At 39.9% G+C, this 16,140-nt stretch overlaps 1 protein-coding gene across 1 annotated transcript in view; it reads right to left on the bottom strand.

Moving 5' to 3' along the window:
• Nucleotides 1–16,140, bottom strand: part of otofa (otoferlin a) — a 104,618-nt gene that overhangs the window by 25,347 nt on the left and 63,131 nt on the right. Inside the window, exons 6-23 of the mRNA XM_067383537.1 lie at nucleotides 12,415–12,488; nucleotides 11,948–12,074; nucleotides 11,374–11,428; nucleotides 10,226–10,357; nucleotides 9,927–9,989; nucleotides 9,696–9,780; nucleotides 9,456–9,615; nucleotides 7,996–8,182; nucleotides 7,688–7,874; nucleotides 7,322–7,545; nucleotides 5,162–5,270; nucleotides 4,833–5,022; nucleotides 4,504–4,624; nucleotides 4,272–4,372; nucleotides 4,082–4,172; nucleotides 3,869–3,985; nucleotides 3,636–3,788; nucleotides 3,319–3,508 (exon numbers count right to left, since the gene is read on the bottom strand). Of these exons, the coding sequence (XP_067239638.1) occupies nucleotides 3,319–3,508; nucleotides 3,636–3,788; nucleotides 3,869–3,985; nucleotides 4,082–4,172; nucleotides 4,272–4,372; nucleotides 4,504–4,624; nucleotides 4,833–5,022; nucleotides 5,162–5,270; nucleotides 7,322–7,545; nucleotides 7,688–7,874; nucleotides 7,996–8,182; nucleotides 9,456–9,615; nucleotides 9,696–9,780; nucleotides 9,927–9,989; nucleotides 10,226–10,357; nucleotides 11,374–11,428; nucleotides 11,948–12,074; nucleotides 12,415–12,488 (2,366 nt within the window). The remainder of the gene's footprint in view (nucleotides 1–3,318; nucleotides 3,509–3,635; nucleotides 3,789–3,868; nucleotides 3,986–4,081; nucleotides 4,173–4,271; nucleotides 4,373–4,503; nucleotides 4,625–4,832; nucleotides 5,023–5,161; nucleotides 5,271–7,321; nucleotides 7,546–7,687; nucleotides 7,875–7,995; nucleotides 8,183–9,455; nucleotides 9,616–9,695; nucleotides 9,781–9,926; nucleotides 9,990–10,225; nucleotides 10,358–11,373; nucleotides 11,429–11,947; nucleotides 12,075–12,414; nucleotides 12,489–16,140) is intronic.

Raw genomic sequence — 16,140 nt, 5'->3', positions numbered from 1 at the left:
ACGCCCATCTCGGGACTCGGCCATGAAGCCAGTGCTGAAGCGGTCTCATATGAAGCAGGCCGAGCGGTGTTACAGCCGCTGCAGCCGCCATATGCCCCAGGAGCCTCTGAAAGAACTTCAGTGGGACCGCTGTCCTGCCGTTGAACGTATTCAGGCAGTTCAACACCGACCGAGCACGTTCCTCTGTGAAGCGTGATATCTGTTCGACCGAATCCAACTCCATACGGAGAAAAGAGATCCTCTGCACTGGGGCGAGTTTGCTCTTTTCCCAGTTGACCCAAAGCCCCAACTGGCTGAGGTGACTGAGCACCAAGTCCCTGTGTTCGCACAACTGATCCCGAGACTGTGCTAGAATGAGCCAGTCGTCTAGATAGTTGAGAATGCGAACACCCTGTTCTCTCATGGGAACAAGGGCTCCCTCCACGACTTTCGTGAAGACGCGGGGAGACAGGGCCAGCCTGAAGGGTAGGACTCTGTACTGATATGCTCGACCTTCGACGCGAATCTCAGGAATGGCCTGTGTCGCGGAAGAATCGAAACATGGAAGTACGCGTCCTTCAGGTCGATCGCTGCAAACCAATCTCGGGGACGGATGCACTCGAAAATGCGTTTCTGCGTGAGCATTTTGAACGGTAGCTTGTAGAGGCTCCGATTCAAAACTCGCAGGTCCAAGATCGGTCGTAACCCGCCGCTTTTCTTGGGTACAATGAAGTAGGGGCTGTAGAACCCTGACCTCAAATCGGCTGGAGGGACTGCGATCTCCGCACGCAGGACAGGGGCATCGGCATCTTTCACTGTAGTGAAGAGGACGTCCCTGAACTTGGGGGGGGGGGCCGGGCGAACTGAATCGCAAAGCCGAACCTGATGGTCCAAAGGAGCCAGCGAGACGGACTGGGGAGCGCTAACCAGGCTCGCAGAGACCGTACAAGCGGGACCAAAGGGACCACCGGTGTACCCGCAGCAGGGCAGCGAAGTGGAACACAGGGACGCGGCTTGGGGGGCTCTCTTTGTGAGGCAGCCCGAAGCGGCGTCGCAGTGTGCTAGGCAACACTTACCTGGCTCCACGGATGGACAGAGGGAGCAGTCGAGGCTTTGGCTGCCCGCTGCTCGCTGCTGTCCGCAGGCGACAGAAGAGGGGGATGAGAGTGGTGAGGTTTTTCTCCTCCCACTGCTCTCCAAACCCTCTTCAGACCTGGAAATGGAGGAACTGCTCTTTTAAATTTGGGTACCGCTGCCTCTTGGGTCAGTGGCGGAACAGAAACAAACCTAATAAAAGGATTTACCACCCGGCCCTCCTCCAGGGGTGAAAGAGCAGCCCCACCCATCTCTGGGTCGCCCGTCTCAGGGGTGATTCTCACCAACCACTTAAACAACTGCAGAGACGGGAGGCGTCATCTCCCCGCAATGGACACAGCAGAGCCTGCTGGGCCGGAGTTTCCTGCAGGGGACGACACCCTTGGCGACGAGCAGACTGAGGGGCAGCCCAAGAGGAACTCAATGGTTTGTCATGGGAAGCTCCCCGATCCGCTACTAACTGAAGAGAACCGCTGGGCTCAGTCCTCGACAGTGTCACCGAAAAGGCCACCTCGTAAGATAGGAGCATTGAGAAAGCATTTAGCTTGACAACCTCTCACACCTCACAAGGTAAGCCAGGGGGCACTTCTGGACCACTGAGGTGGACATCGTCTGGCTGAGGGCCTGTGCTGTGACTTTGATCACGGTTAGTCAACAAGCGCAGCTCAACCCCAGCACAGAACTACCCTCATGCAAAAAGAGTGCCTTGGCCTCACATGCAGGGTGGGTGTGGTCTGTGTACAGCCACCCCATGCAAGAGGGTAATGAGAGAGGAAAAACTTATGCAGATTTTGGCACCTTTGGCATTCCATATTTATGGCACCAATATACCCCCATACTTCCAAGTTTTCCATGCACATCTGGAAGACCCAGGAAAGCATGGCTGTAAACTCCGAATCTGAGTCAGCATAAGCACACACCATTACAGTGGGCAGCGTCACCCTCATTTCCAGAGCATAACAGCACTCTCTCCGATGCTGCAATCGACGTCTGTCACTCAGCTGGAGCTCTGAATGAAATGCTAGGTTCCCCTATGAGAAGGACCAGCAATCCAATCCAGAAACTGCACAGCTTGCAATGCGCTAGAGAGGGAGGGGCCCTAGGGGGTTGGTTCCCCGAAGGAACCCCTCAACCTCATGTCACCCAAGCCATATCAGCAAAGTAGACCTCTTCTGGTGCACCAGAGAGGGCGCTACAATGGAGATTACGCAAGGGAACCGCGCATCTAGAGCGCCGAGCGAGCGCTGGGTTGCCGTGACAACCCGCGCTGCAGCCCGGCAGCTCGACGGCACACGACACGCAGAGGAGCGAGAGGTTTGCTCTCGCTGATCTCCACGGTCTCCCAGAGTGTCGGGCAGACCCGCGGCTGTGCTTTTACACACAAGCGGCAGCTGGCCAACAACAGAGGGGACTCAAGCTTCCCGGAGAAAGAAGAGTCACGACCGGCGTGTCGACGTGATCATGTTCTCGTATGAAAACATGAACACCCACGAACATCATTTCAGCACGCGCCCAGACATGTGAAACGGTGATCGTGGCCGTCAGTGAGGACAGGAACGACCGCATCCAGAACACAAGTAGGACGTCATCTTTAAAAAGACGCAAATCCACTTGTGTAAGCTCTTTCAGGGACTTTACTCTTTTAGAAGTGCTGAAGCACGCAGGGGAACGGCCACCGCAACACAGACAGGGATTGTGTGCAGCCTGTCGTGTGCTCTCTCTCTCTTTGAAGGCGCTCACTCTTACCAGCCGTAAAAACGGCTTTTCAGTGCTCAAAAGCGCACCGTACCGGCCGTGAGAACAGCCTTCTGACGCTGTCAAACAGCTATTTGCTCAAAAACGGCAAACGAAACAAAAACAGAAAAAGAGAGGACTTCGACCCCGCTGCTGTGCTGTTCGCCCGCACTCGGAAAAAAAAGAGAAGTTCAACCAAAAAGCTTGACTCGTCTTCTAGCAGACACTCGCTTGCAGAGAACAGGAACAAACACCGTTCGGCTCCGAAGCGAAAAGCTGAAGATGCAACGCACCTGCTGCTCATTATATACCCGCGCTGCGAGGCGAGCAGCTGATGCATATGATTGCATGCCAATGTGCATTGGCTCGTTTAGTTACACTCGAAGTAGATTGGCCTCTCTAGCGAGATTCCTATTCGTCGGTCTGTCCGACGTACGTCGAACGTGACCGACTGAATGGGAACCAACATGTACAAACCATTAAAGCATATGTAAAAGCATATAATCTTACTGTTATAAACTAGGCTGATGGGAGGGACAGCTTGTATGCCTACTCCCTTCACTGCTTTGTTTTCTTCAAAGCCGCTAGGGAGGCCGCTCAGGAAGTCTTTCCTCTGTTTGTTCAACCCCAGCCACAAATACATCTCTAGTTTAGCCTGAACTGTCCAGCCAGCAGGCCCAAAGCCTTTCTTTCCAGGCAGCTATAATGAACACAAACACCCATGCAGAACTTTTACATCAATAACATCCAACCTGATTTAATTTCTTCTAATTAGCATGTTAATTTGGAGGAAGAAAAATTAAAATGGGATATAAAATAGGTGTTACCCTGAGAAAAACAGCTTTAACTTTCCCGCAGTCTTTGCCCATCTCTTCATCAACGATCGAGAAGAGGATGTCTTTGGAGGGTATACGGGAGTACGCTATGCGTTTGTTGTTGCTAATCATCCATATGAACACGTCGGGGATGCTGTGCTGGGGCTTAGAGGAAAATAAACAAAAACGGTGAGTCTGAGATGCTGATGGTGTATGGAAAATTAAGGAAATGTAATTCATTTTACCTCATCTGCCAGGAAACGAAGCCTATGAAGGAAATTCAACACTAGCTTGAGTTTGTCTCGAACTGTGTTTCTCTTCACTTGTGAGCGAATAATCTTAGCCTGCTGAGCCATACTCTCCTGAGAACAATATAACCAGCCATATAAATTACATTTAACATCCCATCAGCAGTTTTTAATGTCCAAGCTGAGACCAAATAGGGTGTGTAGGTGTACCATCTCTCTCATACAGGACTTCAGCCTCTCCCTGTCCAGCTTGGTTCTTCCGGATAGATTCTGATCTTTGTTTGCCAGCGTAACAAATCGGCTTAAATTGTGGAGAATAAAGAAAAAAGTGAAAAGATTGTTGATTATGCTGTATAGACTTTAAGTTTGATTTTTTAGATTCACTTCTACATTCTCTCACCTGCAACTTGTGCTCAGTTCTTCTAATACACCCCTAAGTCTGCGTTCTGGATACGCCTTCTCTGTTTTTATGATTTCTTGAACATCATTCAGACCTTCCTCCTGTTTACACAGATAGACATGCACATGCTTAACCACTAGTCCGGTTTTACAAAAATAACCCTAAAAGATCTGCTTAGAAGGAGGAGATTGACAGCATAACAGTCACATAGCAATTTCAGGAGGAGCCTGACCAGTTTATCTGCAATCTTGTCCATTATATTGGAGTTGTAGAGCCGTCTCCTCTGGTCCTGCCACCAGCTCTTGATGTAAATACAGGGTTTCTTTTCAAAGTAAGGCAAGTGGAAGTAATTTCTGTAAATCGAGCGAAATGGACAGTTCAGTTCCAAGACAGACAGCTCAACAATAGCTGGTACCTATAAAAAAGTGTGATTTTGACAAACTGGATATAAATTAAGTAGCATGTGTGAGTGATTTTCAGTCAGAGAACACTTTTGTTAAACTAACAGTGTAAAGGTTTTGCTCAAAACCATAATTTCTTTCCCTTTCCTTAACCTCTGACCTGTCAGTGATAACCGGTTTCATCGGAGGGGTGGACGGCACAGACATTAAATCTCCATCATCCTCTGCCTCTTCATCGCTGGAGTTGTGGATGAGCTCAGACTCCTCTTCCTCACTTTCTCCTCCACCCTCTTTTTTCTTCTTTGCTGATGTAGGCTTGTTCACTCCGTCAATCTGGTTACCATAGTTACCTAAGTGGAAAATTGTGTACATGTGGTGCAGTACATTTTTTATTTTTGATGTGTTGAATTTACTGAAGCATTGCCTGACTATTTCCATAAGTATATTGAAAAGTGAAAGACACATCACAGGTGTTTGAATTCAGCTCACCGATAGTGACTTCAAAGCTGATGGGTTTATCTCCAATTTTCCTGTCTATCATTGTGGCCTCCAAGAACGACCCAAAAAGGAAAAACTCCTCCATCTTCCCTGTGGCACTCTGAAACAAGACAAAAAAAGAAAAAAAAACACGATCTTTAAAGGTCAGAATGCTGACAATGATTTTATTAAAATAAAAAAGGTTAAATAACTGGCTGTGGAATTGGACAAATACAGTAGACATTTTTTGTGACCTTTTATTTCACTGCATTGGGCTCTCACATCTTTCTTATAGGATTTTCCCAATAGTGAACGGAATCATGTGAGCTCAGTCTGAAATCATATTTGACATGAGATGTTGGCAGCTCAGTGCCGCATTTTAACCCAGCAGGGGTTTCCTTTAAACTGAATCTATGATCTTTGATCAAATAAAACTCACTAGCCTCTTATCACCCTCTTATATTCTGCTGTTCCTAGCAGAAAATAAGAAATGAATTCACACACTTATAAAGAAGTACTTTCAAAAATGTTCATACTAAATCTATAAAATTTTAAAAGAGAGGGAATCAATTTTATTGCAACTACGGCAGTTTAAGTTAGTAATAGAAATCAGATTTGTAATTAATTATTGATCCATAGTTAACTGAAATAAATAAATAAATAAATATGGAAATTCTATCATAATTCCAGACATCATTCCAGACCTGTATGGCTTTCTTTCATTCATAGAATACAAAAGTTGAATTTAATTTTTTCCCCCATATAATAAACATGAATATAGTAAGTATAATGACAAAATGACAAAAAAGCACCATTGAAGTGTAACAAAAAATTGAGCACTGTATTCTTAGTCTTATAAATAAATAAAAAAGCTTTGTGTGAGTCTCAGTTTGTAAATTAATTGTATTTTTGAGTCAAAACTTTTCATACAATCTGTTGATCCACTTCACAAAATTGATCTGAATAATTTGCTCATTAACTGGACTTATCTGGTTCTGTAACATAGCAGTGGATGGGAAGATTGTCAGGTGAATAATGGCTTCAATTTCAGTGTGTTCATCTCACAAACTTATTATATAGCTTTAGAATAGTTGGCATACATCACATGCGTACTTCTGACTACCATTATGATCATTTTATGATGCATTTATGCTGCTTGTTTCCTTTGAAGCTTAAAATCTCTAGTCTGTGAAGATAAAAACAAATTGTACATCATTCAAAATGTATCCTTTTGTGTTCCACAAAAGAAAGAAAGTGAGAAAGAAACTTCTATCCCTTAGAGGGTTGTCAATTCCCTTCTCTTCTAATCACTAAGGAAACATCTGATTTTCTGTGCTAGTCTCCAACTCTTCTGTATTATATCAATGATCACACTTCAACATATTTTTGTCTTACACTTTTTATGTTTTCTATTTCCAGGTTTATATTAGACGTTTGGGGGGTTACGGTGCACAGCTGTCAGTTGACATGACTATCAAGGGCCAAACAAATACAGAAATATTTATGAAGTACATTCATAAATTAAGTGAGAAAAACTACAGCACTGACACAACTGTGATTGGCTGAATGTTTGTTCACTCAAAAGCAGAGGGGACAGAATCACCTTAAAGTCGGGGGGCTGTGTCCCCATCGTCACCTGCGGCTGCTATGCCCCTGTCTACAGCTTGGATCAATGCACAGGCTTTTAAAGCACCAGGTTAGTCATGACTATCAGCATCCTATGTTTGCCTCTTCATCAAGCGTGATAACAAACCTTGCCCTTCAGTAAAAAGCATCTGACAATCAATATTTCTTCCCAGAGGCCACACAAAATCACAGACAGCTGGACTCCCACATCTGCAATGACTTTTTGTCTGAGGACACAAAGCCTGGCTTTATAATTTCCCAGTGGGCAGTTGATATTTCAAAGAATCTGGACTGAGCTGTAATCAATTTGTCTTCAGATATGGTACTAGGGGTTCAGAAGGTTATAAATGACTGGGCCAACATGGAATCTGTAGAACACTGTACAACATGAAGATTATAGGCCTGCAGAATAAACTATGTGCAATGTCATGGTGGAACAGGCAAGTGTAGAATTATTTAGGATTCATAGAGATTTCAGTACTGATCTCAAGAGAAATGTCACAGTGCCTTGACCCAGTCTATAAAAAAGGAAATAAGGACTCTCACCTCTGAGATGTTGGACACTGGCTCCATTTGTACCTCAGTAGAGCTTATTATCTCTGTGGAAGAGGTATCCAGGATCTCCACTGCGACACTAATGAGCAGGCGTGCCCTGAAGGACACGCCCTCCCCTAGCCCCTCATTCAGGTCCTGATGCTCATCCATCAGGGTGTAGTTACGGGTAGAACCATACATATTCACCCAAGCTGGGCCCATAGTGGGCAAGAACCCTGGAGAGAGATGGAGGAACAGTCAATTCTTTTTTTCTTTTTTTTTCTTTTTTCTTTTTTTTTATTGAAATCTGTTTATTTACAACCACAACTTGTATATTCATTAAACTGTTAATGTTTTATTGGGACAGATCGGCGTTACCTTTGTCTCCATCATTTGCAATCTTGCGTAGATCGATGAAATGGGTTCCTATGGCAACATCATTCACCTTGTCTGAATCACGGATCTGAACTTTCAATCGCCTACACAAAGGTGGGAACATCTCAGTGAAGACTACTTGCTCATTCCAGATGGGCTCGTAGCTGCTTTTCTGAACTGACGTTTTACCCTGCATGTGTAAAGTGTCATAGGAAATGTGTATAATTAAAAAAAAAAACACAGACAGTAATGATTTCTCATTGTCTAATATAATACAAAGATCACTTGAATTGTTTTCAGATGTTTCTTACCTTCTGCCCTGCAAATTGCACCAGGACATAAGGGTCCACAAGGTCCCTATTCTCCCCAATAAAAGCTTTTTTCACATTGGCCATGATGCTGGTGTTCATCTTAGGTAGTCCCTCAGCTCTATAAATCTTAACATAAAACCGAGCCCACTGTCTCTCTGATGGAACACCCTCCGGCAAGAGAAGATTCCTGCAATACATCATAACAAACATGAGAATAGACCAACATGTCACTCAAATAAATGAACAAATTAAGGAATAAATGTATAAACAATAGAGGTGTAAAGGTACATGTATTTGTCCTGAACCGTACGGTTCGGTTCATGCAGTTAGACGACAAAAACAGTCAGTCACAGGCGATCCACACTCCAATCCAGAAGGGGGCATGCGGTAATGCAACACTGTTTGCTAACCGCCACAACAGGAAAAAGAGCCAAAGAAGAACAGCGCATACGCGAATGACATGAACGCTTGAAAACAAAGTCCACTAAGTAGTGCGCTTGCGTCGAATGCGTCTTTCTGCACTCATGGACAAAGGACAATACTTTGAACGGCTCGCACACTTAACTGTGCACGAAACAGACCAGAACGTGGAAAATTAAGTAGCCTATAGGAGGGTTAGGCTTAAGCTTTGAATGTTTAAATATAGTTTAAGTGGAGCAAATTGTAACACTCCTAAAGCCAAGTTTTATTTTTTATTATTCTATTCATTTTGTAACACGAGATGCTTTTCAGTTTTGTTGCAGATTGTGACCTTTTGTTTTTTTTTATCAGCCCTGCAAAAAAAATATGAACTATTCAAGAGTGCATTCTGATGCTTAGTGCTTAATACACTAGGAGGCTGTACTGTAACAACTACATCAGAGGGACTAAATGCCGCTAAGAGGAACTGTTGAAAATAAATGAAAAGAAACCTAGCATTGTGGATTTGTTCATTTGTCAGGTAACACTTTGGTTTAGGGTCCAATTCTCACTATTAACTAGTTGCTTATTAGTATGCATATTACTAGGATATTGGCTATTTATTAGTACTTATTAAGCAGATATTAATGCCTTACATCCCCTTAATCCTACCCAACACCTAAATTTAACAACTACCTTACTAACTATTAATAAGCAGTATTTAGGGGTTTACTGAGGCAAAAGTCATAGTGAATAGTTTATAGTGAGTACTGGACCCTAAACTAAAGTGTAAAATTTTTTCCTATAGTACTTAAGTCATACCGAACCGTGACCCCAAAACCAAGGTACGTACAGCACCGTGACTTCTGTGTACCGCTACACCCCTAATAAATAAATTAAATAAATAAAGCATTCAACGGTATAGGATGCATTTTGAACTTTTGTTCATGAACATCTGGGAATCTAAAGTACACTCAAATATATTCATGAATGAATATATGAATAAATAAATGTATAAATAAATACATGAATGTTGATGTATGAATATATCTGTTTCTAACCCCTCTATGTCATCCTCATCTGGTTCATTGGCCTTGTGGGGAGTCTTGATGTTGTCTCCTTTTCCTACAACTGCAATGTCACACTTAACGTAACCTTTGCAGCCAGCTGTGATGTCATCAGGGTCTGACAGCATTGCCCATTTGTGATGGAACTGATGCTCTGTAATATACAAGCACCAATTAACAGTCTTTTTCCATATCTAATTAGCACATCTCTTACTTATTTCCATGGTTACAGACCAGGTTGTGAGTAAACAGTTCCCACATCTAGTTTGAAGGTGCCAACCAGGGTACCACTTCGTAGAAGGTTTTTCGAATGTATTACCTTAATTTTAGCATGAAAGAAGAACAGAAGTTCAACTTAATTTACATCTGTTGTTTACAATGGGTTTTCATGGAGGTTTGTTATAATATATACAATCATATGCTGGAAGGTGTGAAAAAGCATGAATAGAGGCTTAATCTACTCACTGATATCTTCAGGATCTTGTCAAACATGACATCTGGAGGCACGTGGAAGTCAAAGACAAAGTACTGTTGAGAGATAAAGAAAAAAAAATTGAATAATGTCTGGATACGAAGTTTGTTTATCATATAAACATTGTGGAAAGATGTAACTGTTAATTAGGTATTGATACTGAAAATATCAACGAAAAAGTACAAGATAGCCTCTTTAGAGATAGATTATTGCAGTTCTAATCTGATATACATTGGACCTGTCTGAAATGACAGAAATCCTTTGCTCAGATTTTCAGCAATGTGAATGTAACCTCATTGTAGTAGGGGCAGTTTGTGGACTCCTTCATTGATGTATACTTCTTGTCCTCTCCAATTTCCACACAAACCACAGGGTCCATGTTCAAACCAACCAACTGACGGGCCTCGATTACTGTAACACTGATCTGAAAGACATTTTAATTGGGATATATTAATATAAAAATAATATATCTGAAAAAAAACAAAAAAACAACAGGATATAAACCACTGAGCTGGTGTGTGTCTTAGATGCTGATTAAGACTGATGAGGCTGTGTTAACGTGGGAGTGGAATGTGTTGTGCTTTTATTACAGTAGAGGGCTAATTAGTCAAGTTTGCTTTAGGGAATCAAATGACAAATGAGCTACAGTATTCTATTGGATCACAGATTCATAAAGTAAATATCTGAGGCTGCATATGGACAAATAAAGTCAAACTTAGCCAACAGAAGGAAAATCATAATACTTTTGTAATTTTAGTTTCCGTTTTCAAAAGAGCAGAGCCATCCAATTCAGCTTTGCAGTTAAAATGAACTACCAAATTGCGTTCTCTCATTTCCGCTACATTTGTGCTGTCTTTATTACACTCCAAAGCTACATTTCTATGAAACGCATTTAAACAAATAAACTTCTCTCCACAGAAACTTGATTCCAGAAGAATTCAGACAATAATAGTACTTAATTGCTACAGTGATTTATTCTGCAAACAAGTCCCAAAAGTTAATGTAAGAGAAAACAGAGAAGCAAAGAGTTTCCAACCTCCAGCAAAATACAAACTGTTAGAGATAAGGAAATAATAAAAAAAAAAAACTAAAAAACACGTACACAGCACACAGGGGACATATGGATTTCCTGCATTTAAAGGAATTACACAGTGCCAGTACTGAAACGAATTTGCAATTCAACTGCTCAACACAACAGCCATGCAGAAGACAATTAGCAAGAAAACATCAAAGGCTTCTCTGAAACACTGAAGCTCAAGGCCGATGTTGTTTATTTGGGACAGCTCTGTATATTCAGGGCTTTGAGCAGAAAACACTACTCAAGGATAAATGCCATTGGTTTAACATGTCTGCTTGGCAATTCAAGGCTGTGCAGATATTGTCTGTGGGAATGTTATTTAGCTTCCCTGCCTCTCTGGCTGCTTTTGTCTCTCTTCATACCTGATAATCCACAGGACGCCCTGAACTGGCCTCCATCTTAATGTCAGGCTTTGATCTGAAAAACAAGAAGTGAAGATAGAACTTCATGAAATACATTTTAATTAGGCCTGTCAATTGATTAGTCATTGATTAGTTACAATTAATTAATTACATGTCATGCTGAATCAGGTCTCTGATGTGGCTATTCAAATTGATCGCAATTTATTATTAATATTTGATAAAAATAAAATAAATAAATTAAAAATAACAAATAAAATACAAAAAAAAAAAAAAAAAATTTCAATATCATGTTGGCCAAGTTACAAATTATTAAGTGTTCTGAGACTGTGTATTAATTGTATTTTTAAAGAAATCACATAAAAGAAAACATTAGACTGATAGGCCTAATTTAAAAGCTATAAACTATTCTTTCTTCACAAATGAACTGAATAAGGTTTGAAAGAAAACAAAAAAAAAGAGCTTTCAGAAAAAGAAATACTGAGGTTTTTCTTCACTGTGACATTTTCAAAGGATGCAAACAGATAAACTTATGTACTGCTTTAAAAATACACCATGTGCACATTGGATATGTGACCTTTTGTTGGAGACATTAGTGGTTACTGCAGTAACAGAGGCCAGTGATATGGTATCAGGGTCAAGCCCACCGCCCAGACGCATGGCCTTTCGATCCAGATCTTCTGCATCCAAAATGGCAGGGTCATCTGTGCACAAGAGTACAGCTGAGTTGATAGTGCATGTTAGTTTATGATTCTTTAGTCTTTCCTATTGATGTCAAATGTAAAATCTCCTGAAGCAAAACCAATTGAGAACCACTGATTTAAAGTACAATTAAGGTCATGGTAATAAAAGTACAATAAACCTGAGCTTCAGTTCGCTTTGAGCACTAAAGTTAAACAAAAAAACAGACATTTGGGTATCAAGATGAAGACACAAATACTCAGTGAGCTACTGTAAAAACCATTTTAGTTTGGTTACTGTTTTTATGTCCCATCCAATAAATAAATAAATAAATACATCTGCATTAGTTTCTAATGTATTTACCTCCTTTTTTGTGGTCATCTTTGGAGCTACGTGTCTTGCCCAGTTTCATGGCTGAAAACACTCCTTTTCCTGTCCTACAATACAAAACAAACCTTTAGATGGGCACAAATAGGAAAAAAAGTCACAATATGTGCACTGAGATTAGTTTTAAAATCACATCTATCTCTGGGCCTCTCAAACACTGAATAATTTATACCAGTTTAAACTAAGAAATATGATTATGCTACATAGATACTGTATAAAAAAGCAGTGTCGTTCCACAACATAGGTACACATAGGTAGCGCAATAGATAAGTACTTTCCATATACAGTTGTTTGATCTGCAGTTCAAGTTTTATCTTTTATATACACATAAAAAAGCAGTTTATTCTCTTATAGAGAGTGCTGGAGTGCAATCAAATCATCACTGCTGGAGCACAATAAGTTTTCCCGTGACGGAAAATTTCTGTGATATTTATCACTCAGACAAGACACTCGTTTCAACAGCGAGACCCCACTCACAATAGTCCCAGTGGTGTCCAATAACTCTGCACTGATATTATGGTGATTAAATATCAGTTCACCTACAAAGGCCTGATGATGTCACAAGCCGGCTGGACAAATAACGGTCCTTAATTATTCAACAAGATGGGCACAATTCTCCAATTAGCTGTGATCTGTGGATATAGATACTTTCTCAGGACAAGATGAAAGAAATCTAGACCGTTTTGTTCCTTTATTTCCTTTGAACATTTTAAACAGAGTAAAAATGTATCAGGATCACAGTGACTTCTCCATCATTTGGAGAAGACATCATTTGGTCACTTTGAATTACATAGATCACCAAATAATAAGACAACACCTGTAAAGTCAGGACTGATTATGGAAATACTTTTTTCAACAATTTCAAACATAATTATGTAATTTAGTCATTACTTGCATCTCAGTCTTGGTGGAAGCATATCTGGAATCTGTTTTGTTGAATCTCAAAGTGACACTGAAGAGAAAGTATTCAGAGCTTGCAAGTTTTTATCCATTAGTAGAAATTAATAAAGATAACAAGAAGTCCAGCAATTCACTTTTTAAAGGTGAACTAACTCTAAAATACATACAGAGCCAAAAATGAAGTTATATCATATCTTAATATAGTTATATAAATCTAAATAGAGATCAAAATATAGAAATTACATGCTTCACAGGGTGAACCTGGTTACTTATATGTATATCATTGATCATGCACTAAGATAAAAGATAAATATAAATAAACACATATATATATATATATATATATATATATATATATATATATATATATATATATATATATATATATATATATATATATATATATATATATATATATATAAAATATATAAAAGAAGCAAAATGAAGCTTTGAAAAAAGTTAAAAGTTAAAAAAAGATTAAGCAGGTTTAGTTTAGTCTATGAACTGCACAACAGGAAGAAAAAAAAAAGAAAAAGTTTTTTCTCACATTGCTATAAACTCTCCAACAAAAAACACATATACAGGATACTCACCAAACACTGACAACCACCAAAGACTGACCAATAGAGAAATATGTGTACTGAGCCAACTGGGGTAAAAAAAAAAGAGGTATTCCTGACTAGAATGTTTACTATATGTCCATTTTCAGAGGCTCGTCCAGATCCAAGTAAAAAATAAAAATAATAAAAATAAACGCACAGGCAAAGAGATACTTCTCAAACTAAATGGGCATCCACAATAAGGGAGAACCTGAGATGCTGACCAGGTATGAGTGAAAAAGTAACAGGAGAGTATGTGACCTCACACACACACACACACACACACACACACACACACACACACACACACACACACACACACACACACACACACACAACACATAGATACACACTCACACGGCAACACTCACTCACTCACTCACTCTCACTCTCTTACAGATGTGTCTTGTACAATTACTAAAATCTGACACAGTAAACTACCGTTATATAAATCTATATACACAACTGTTCAAAAATTTGGGGTCAGTGAGTTTTTTTTTTAAAGAAATGAATAAATATATCCAGAAACTGATCAAGTGACAATAAAGACTTTTACATTAATAAAATAATATATATATTTTTTTAAATGCTGTCTCTTATTTAAAGAATATATATATATATATATATATATATATACACACACACAAGTTATACAAATTTCCATTTTCTACATTCTATAAGTATGATTCCTTTTACCAATTACAAACGTGTACAAATGTGCTTGGCTTATCAGATGTACAATTTAACTGTAACAGGAAATAACAGTTTCTTAACCTAAACAAAGTCATCTTGGGGTCGCACACACACAAAAAAAATGCTATGCTTGGACTATCGACTATGATTAGTTTGGACAAAATCAAAAAGAAAAGACTGGATTGTATCTAGACATGATAAGGTAACCTAACACTAATTAGATGATTTTTAGAGCGTGATGAGACCAGCTCTGTTTAATCAAACTGCTTCACTTCAGCAGTCAAGGAGAAACAGGCAACCCACAGCACAAACAACAGCAGTTCTCCAGGTCTTTGGGACTTTTCTGTGTCACATGCAATATCCCTACAGTAGGTCTAGCTGTACATACTTTATGTAGTTCAGACTTTCAGCACTAACTTGTTTAGTCAAGATAGGATGGTCAGGAAACCATCAGTCTGACAGGCAGTGTTGCTACAGAGAACAAAGCCAGAGTCTCAGATTGCGCTTTGAGCTGCACACAGTGGAGCAGACACTATTTTTTAATGCCTATGTGAATGACATTTGTGGACACTGTCAGTCTGTGAAGCACTTGAGAAAAATAAATAAAAAAATTTAATTACATCATTAAATGCCAAATGCTGCACTTCCATGTGGTTTTCATATAATCAATCTCAGTATATCTACATTGACTGTCCCTTAAGAAGTAAAACCTTTGGAAAATGAAAAATTCACTTTAATAAAGAGTGTAATCCTCCTTCTCCCTGTTTACTGAAGAGTGACCTTTGCATATTATTTAGTGTGTGGGGGTGAACTCAGATGACATTTTATATTTCATGAGTGAAGATGCTAAACTGGGATGCACAAAAAGTCACTGATCACAAACTGTGTGCATGTGTGTGATCATGCAGCTACTGTAATACACAACACATTACAACTAAACCATCTTAACCAGGCTTGAAGACCAGCTAAACTCACCTTAGGATAAAGGCACATGCAGAAAAATAGAGAAGATCATTCACGTCAATGAAAAGACTCTGTGTATATCACTGGCCATTTCTCACCCATGACATGAAATAAATACACAGCAATACATTCAAACAAAGATAAATGTCAGGCATTGAAAAGCATAAAACATCATAATGAATTATGTATTACTCAAGCGCTTAGGAGATCTTGGAGTCTGAGGCGAGTTTCTCTGGTGACAAAAACTGAGCTAAAACAGTAACTCAAAGCCTGTTCTTTATGTCAAATCACTGATTAGGACAAAGTTGTGGTGTAACGTACAGTATTTACACAATTACTATTCCCTCTGGGTCACTGTAAAATTATAAATATAAATCACCTTTTAAAAAAGTAGACAGTTTAAAACTTATTGCAGAGAGATTAATACACTAAAGTGCTTGTTTTAATGAGTCTCATTTGTATTTTTTGCCATTTTTTCAATTTAGAGCAATTGGTAAATGAATAAGAAGCACAATTCTGTTTCATCAATGTGACACTCTATTAAAAG

This window comes from Chanodichthys erythropterus, chromosome 4 (genome assembly GCF_024489055.1).
Source record: "Chanodichthys erythropterus isolate Z2021 chromosome 4, ASM2448905v1, whole genome shotgun sequence".
NCBI classification, from domain to species: domain Eukaryota; kingdom Metazoa; phylum Chordata; class Actinopteri; order Cypriniformes; family Xenocyprididae; genus Chanodichthys; species Chanodichthys erythropterus.
This window is presented reverse-complemented; position numbering and strand designations above follow the sequence as displayed.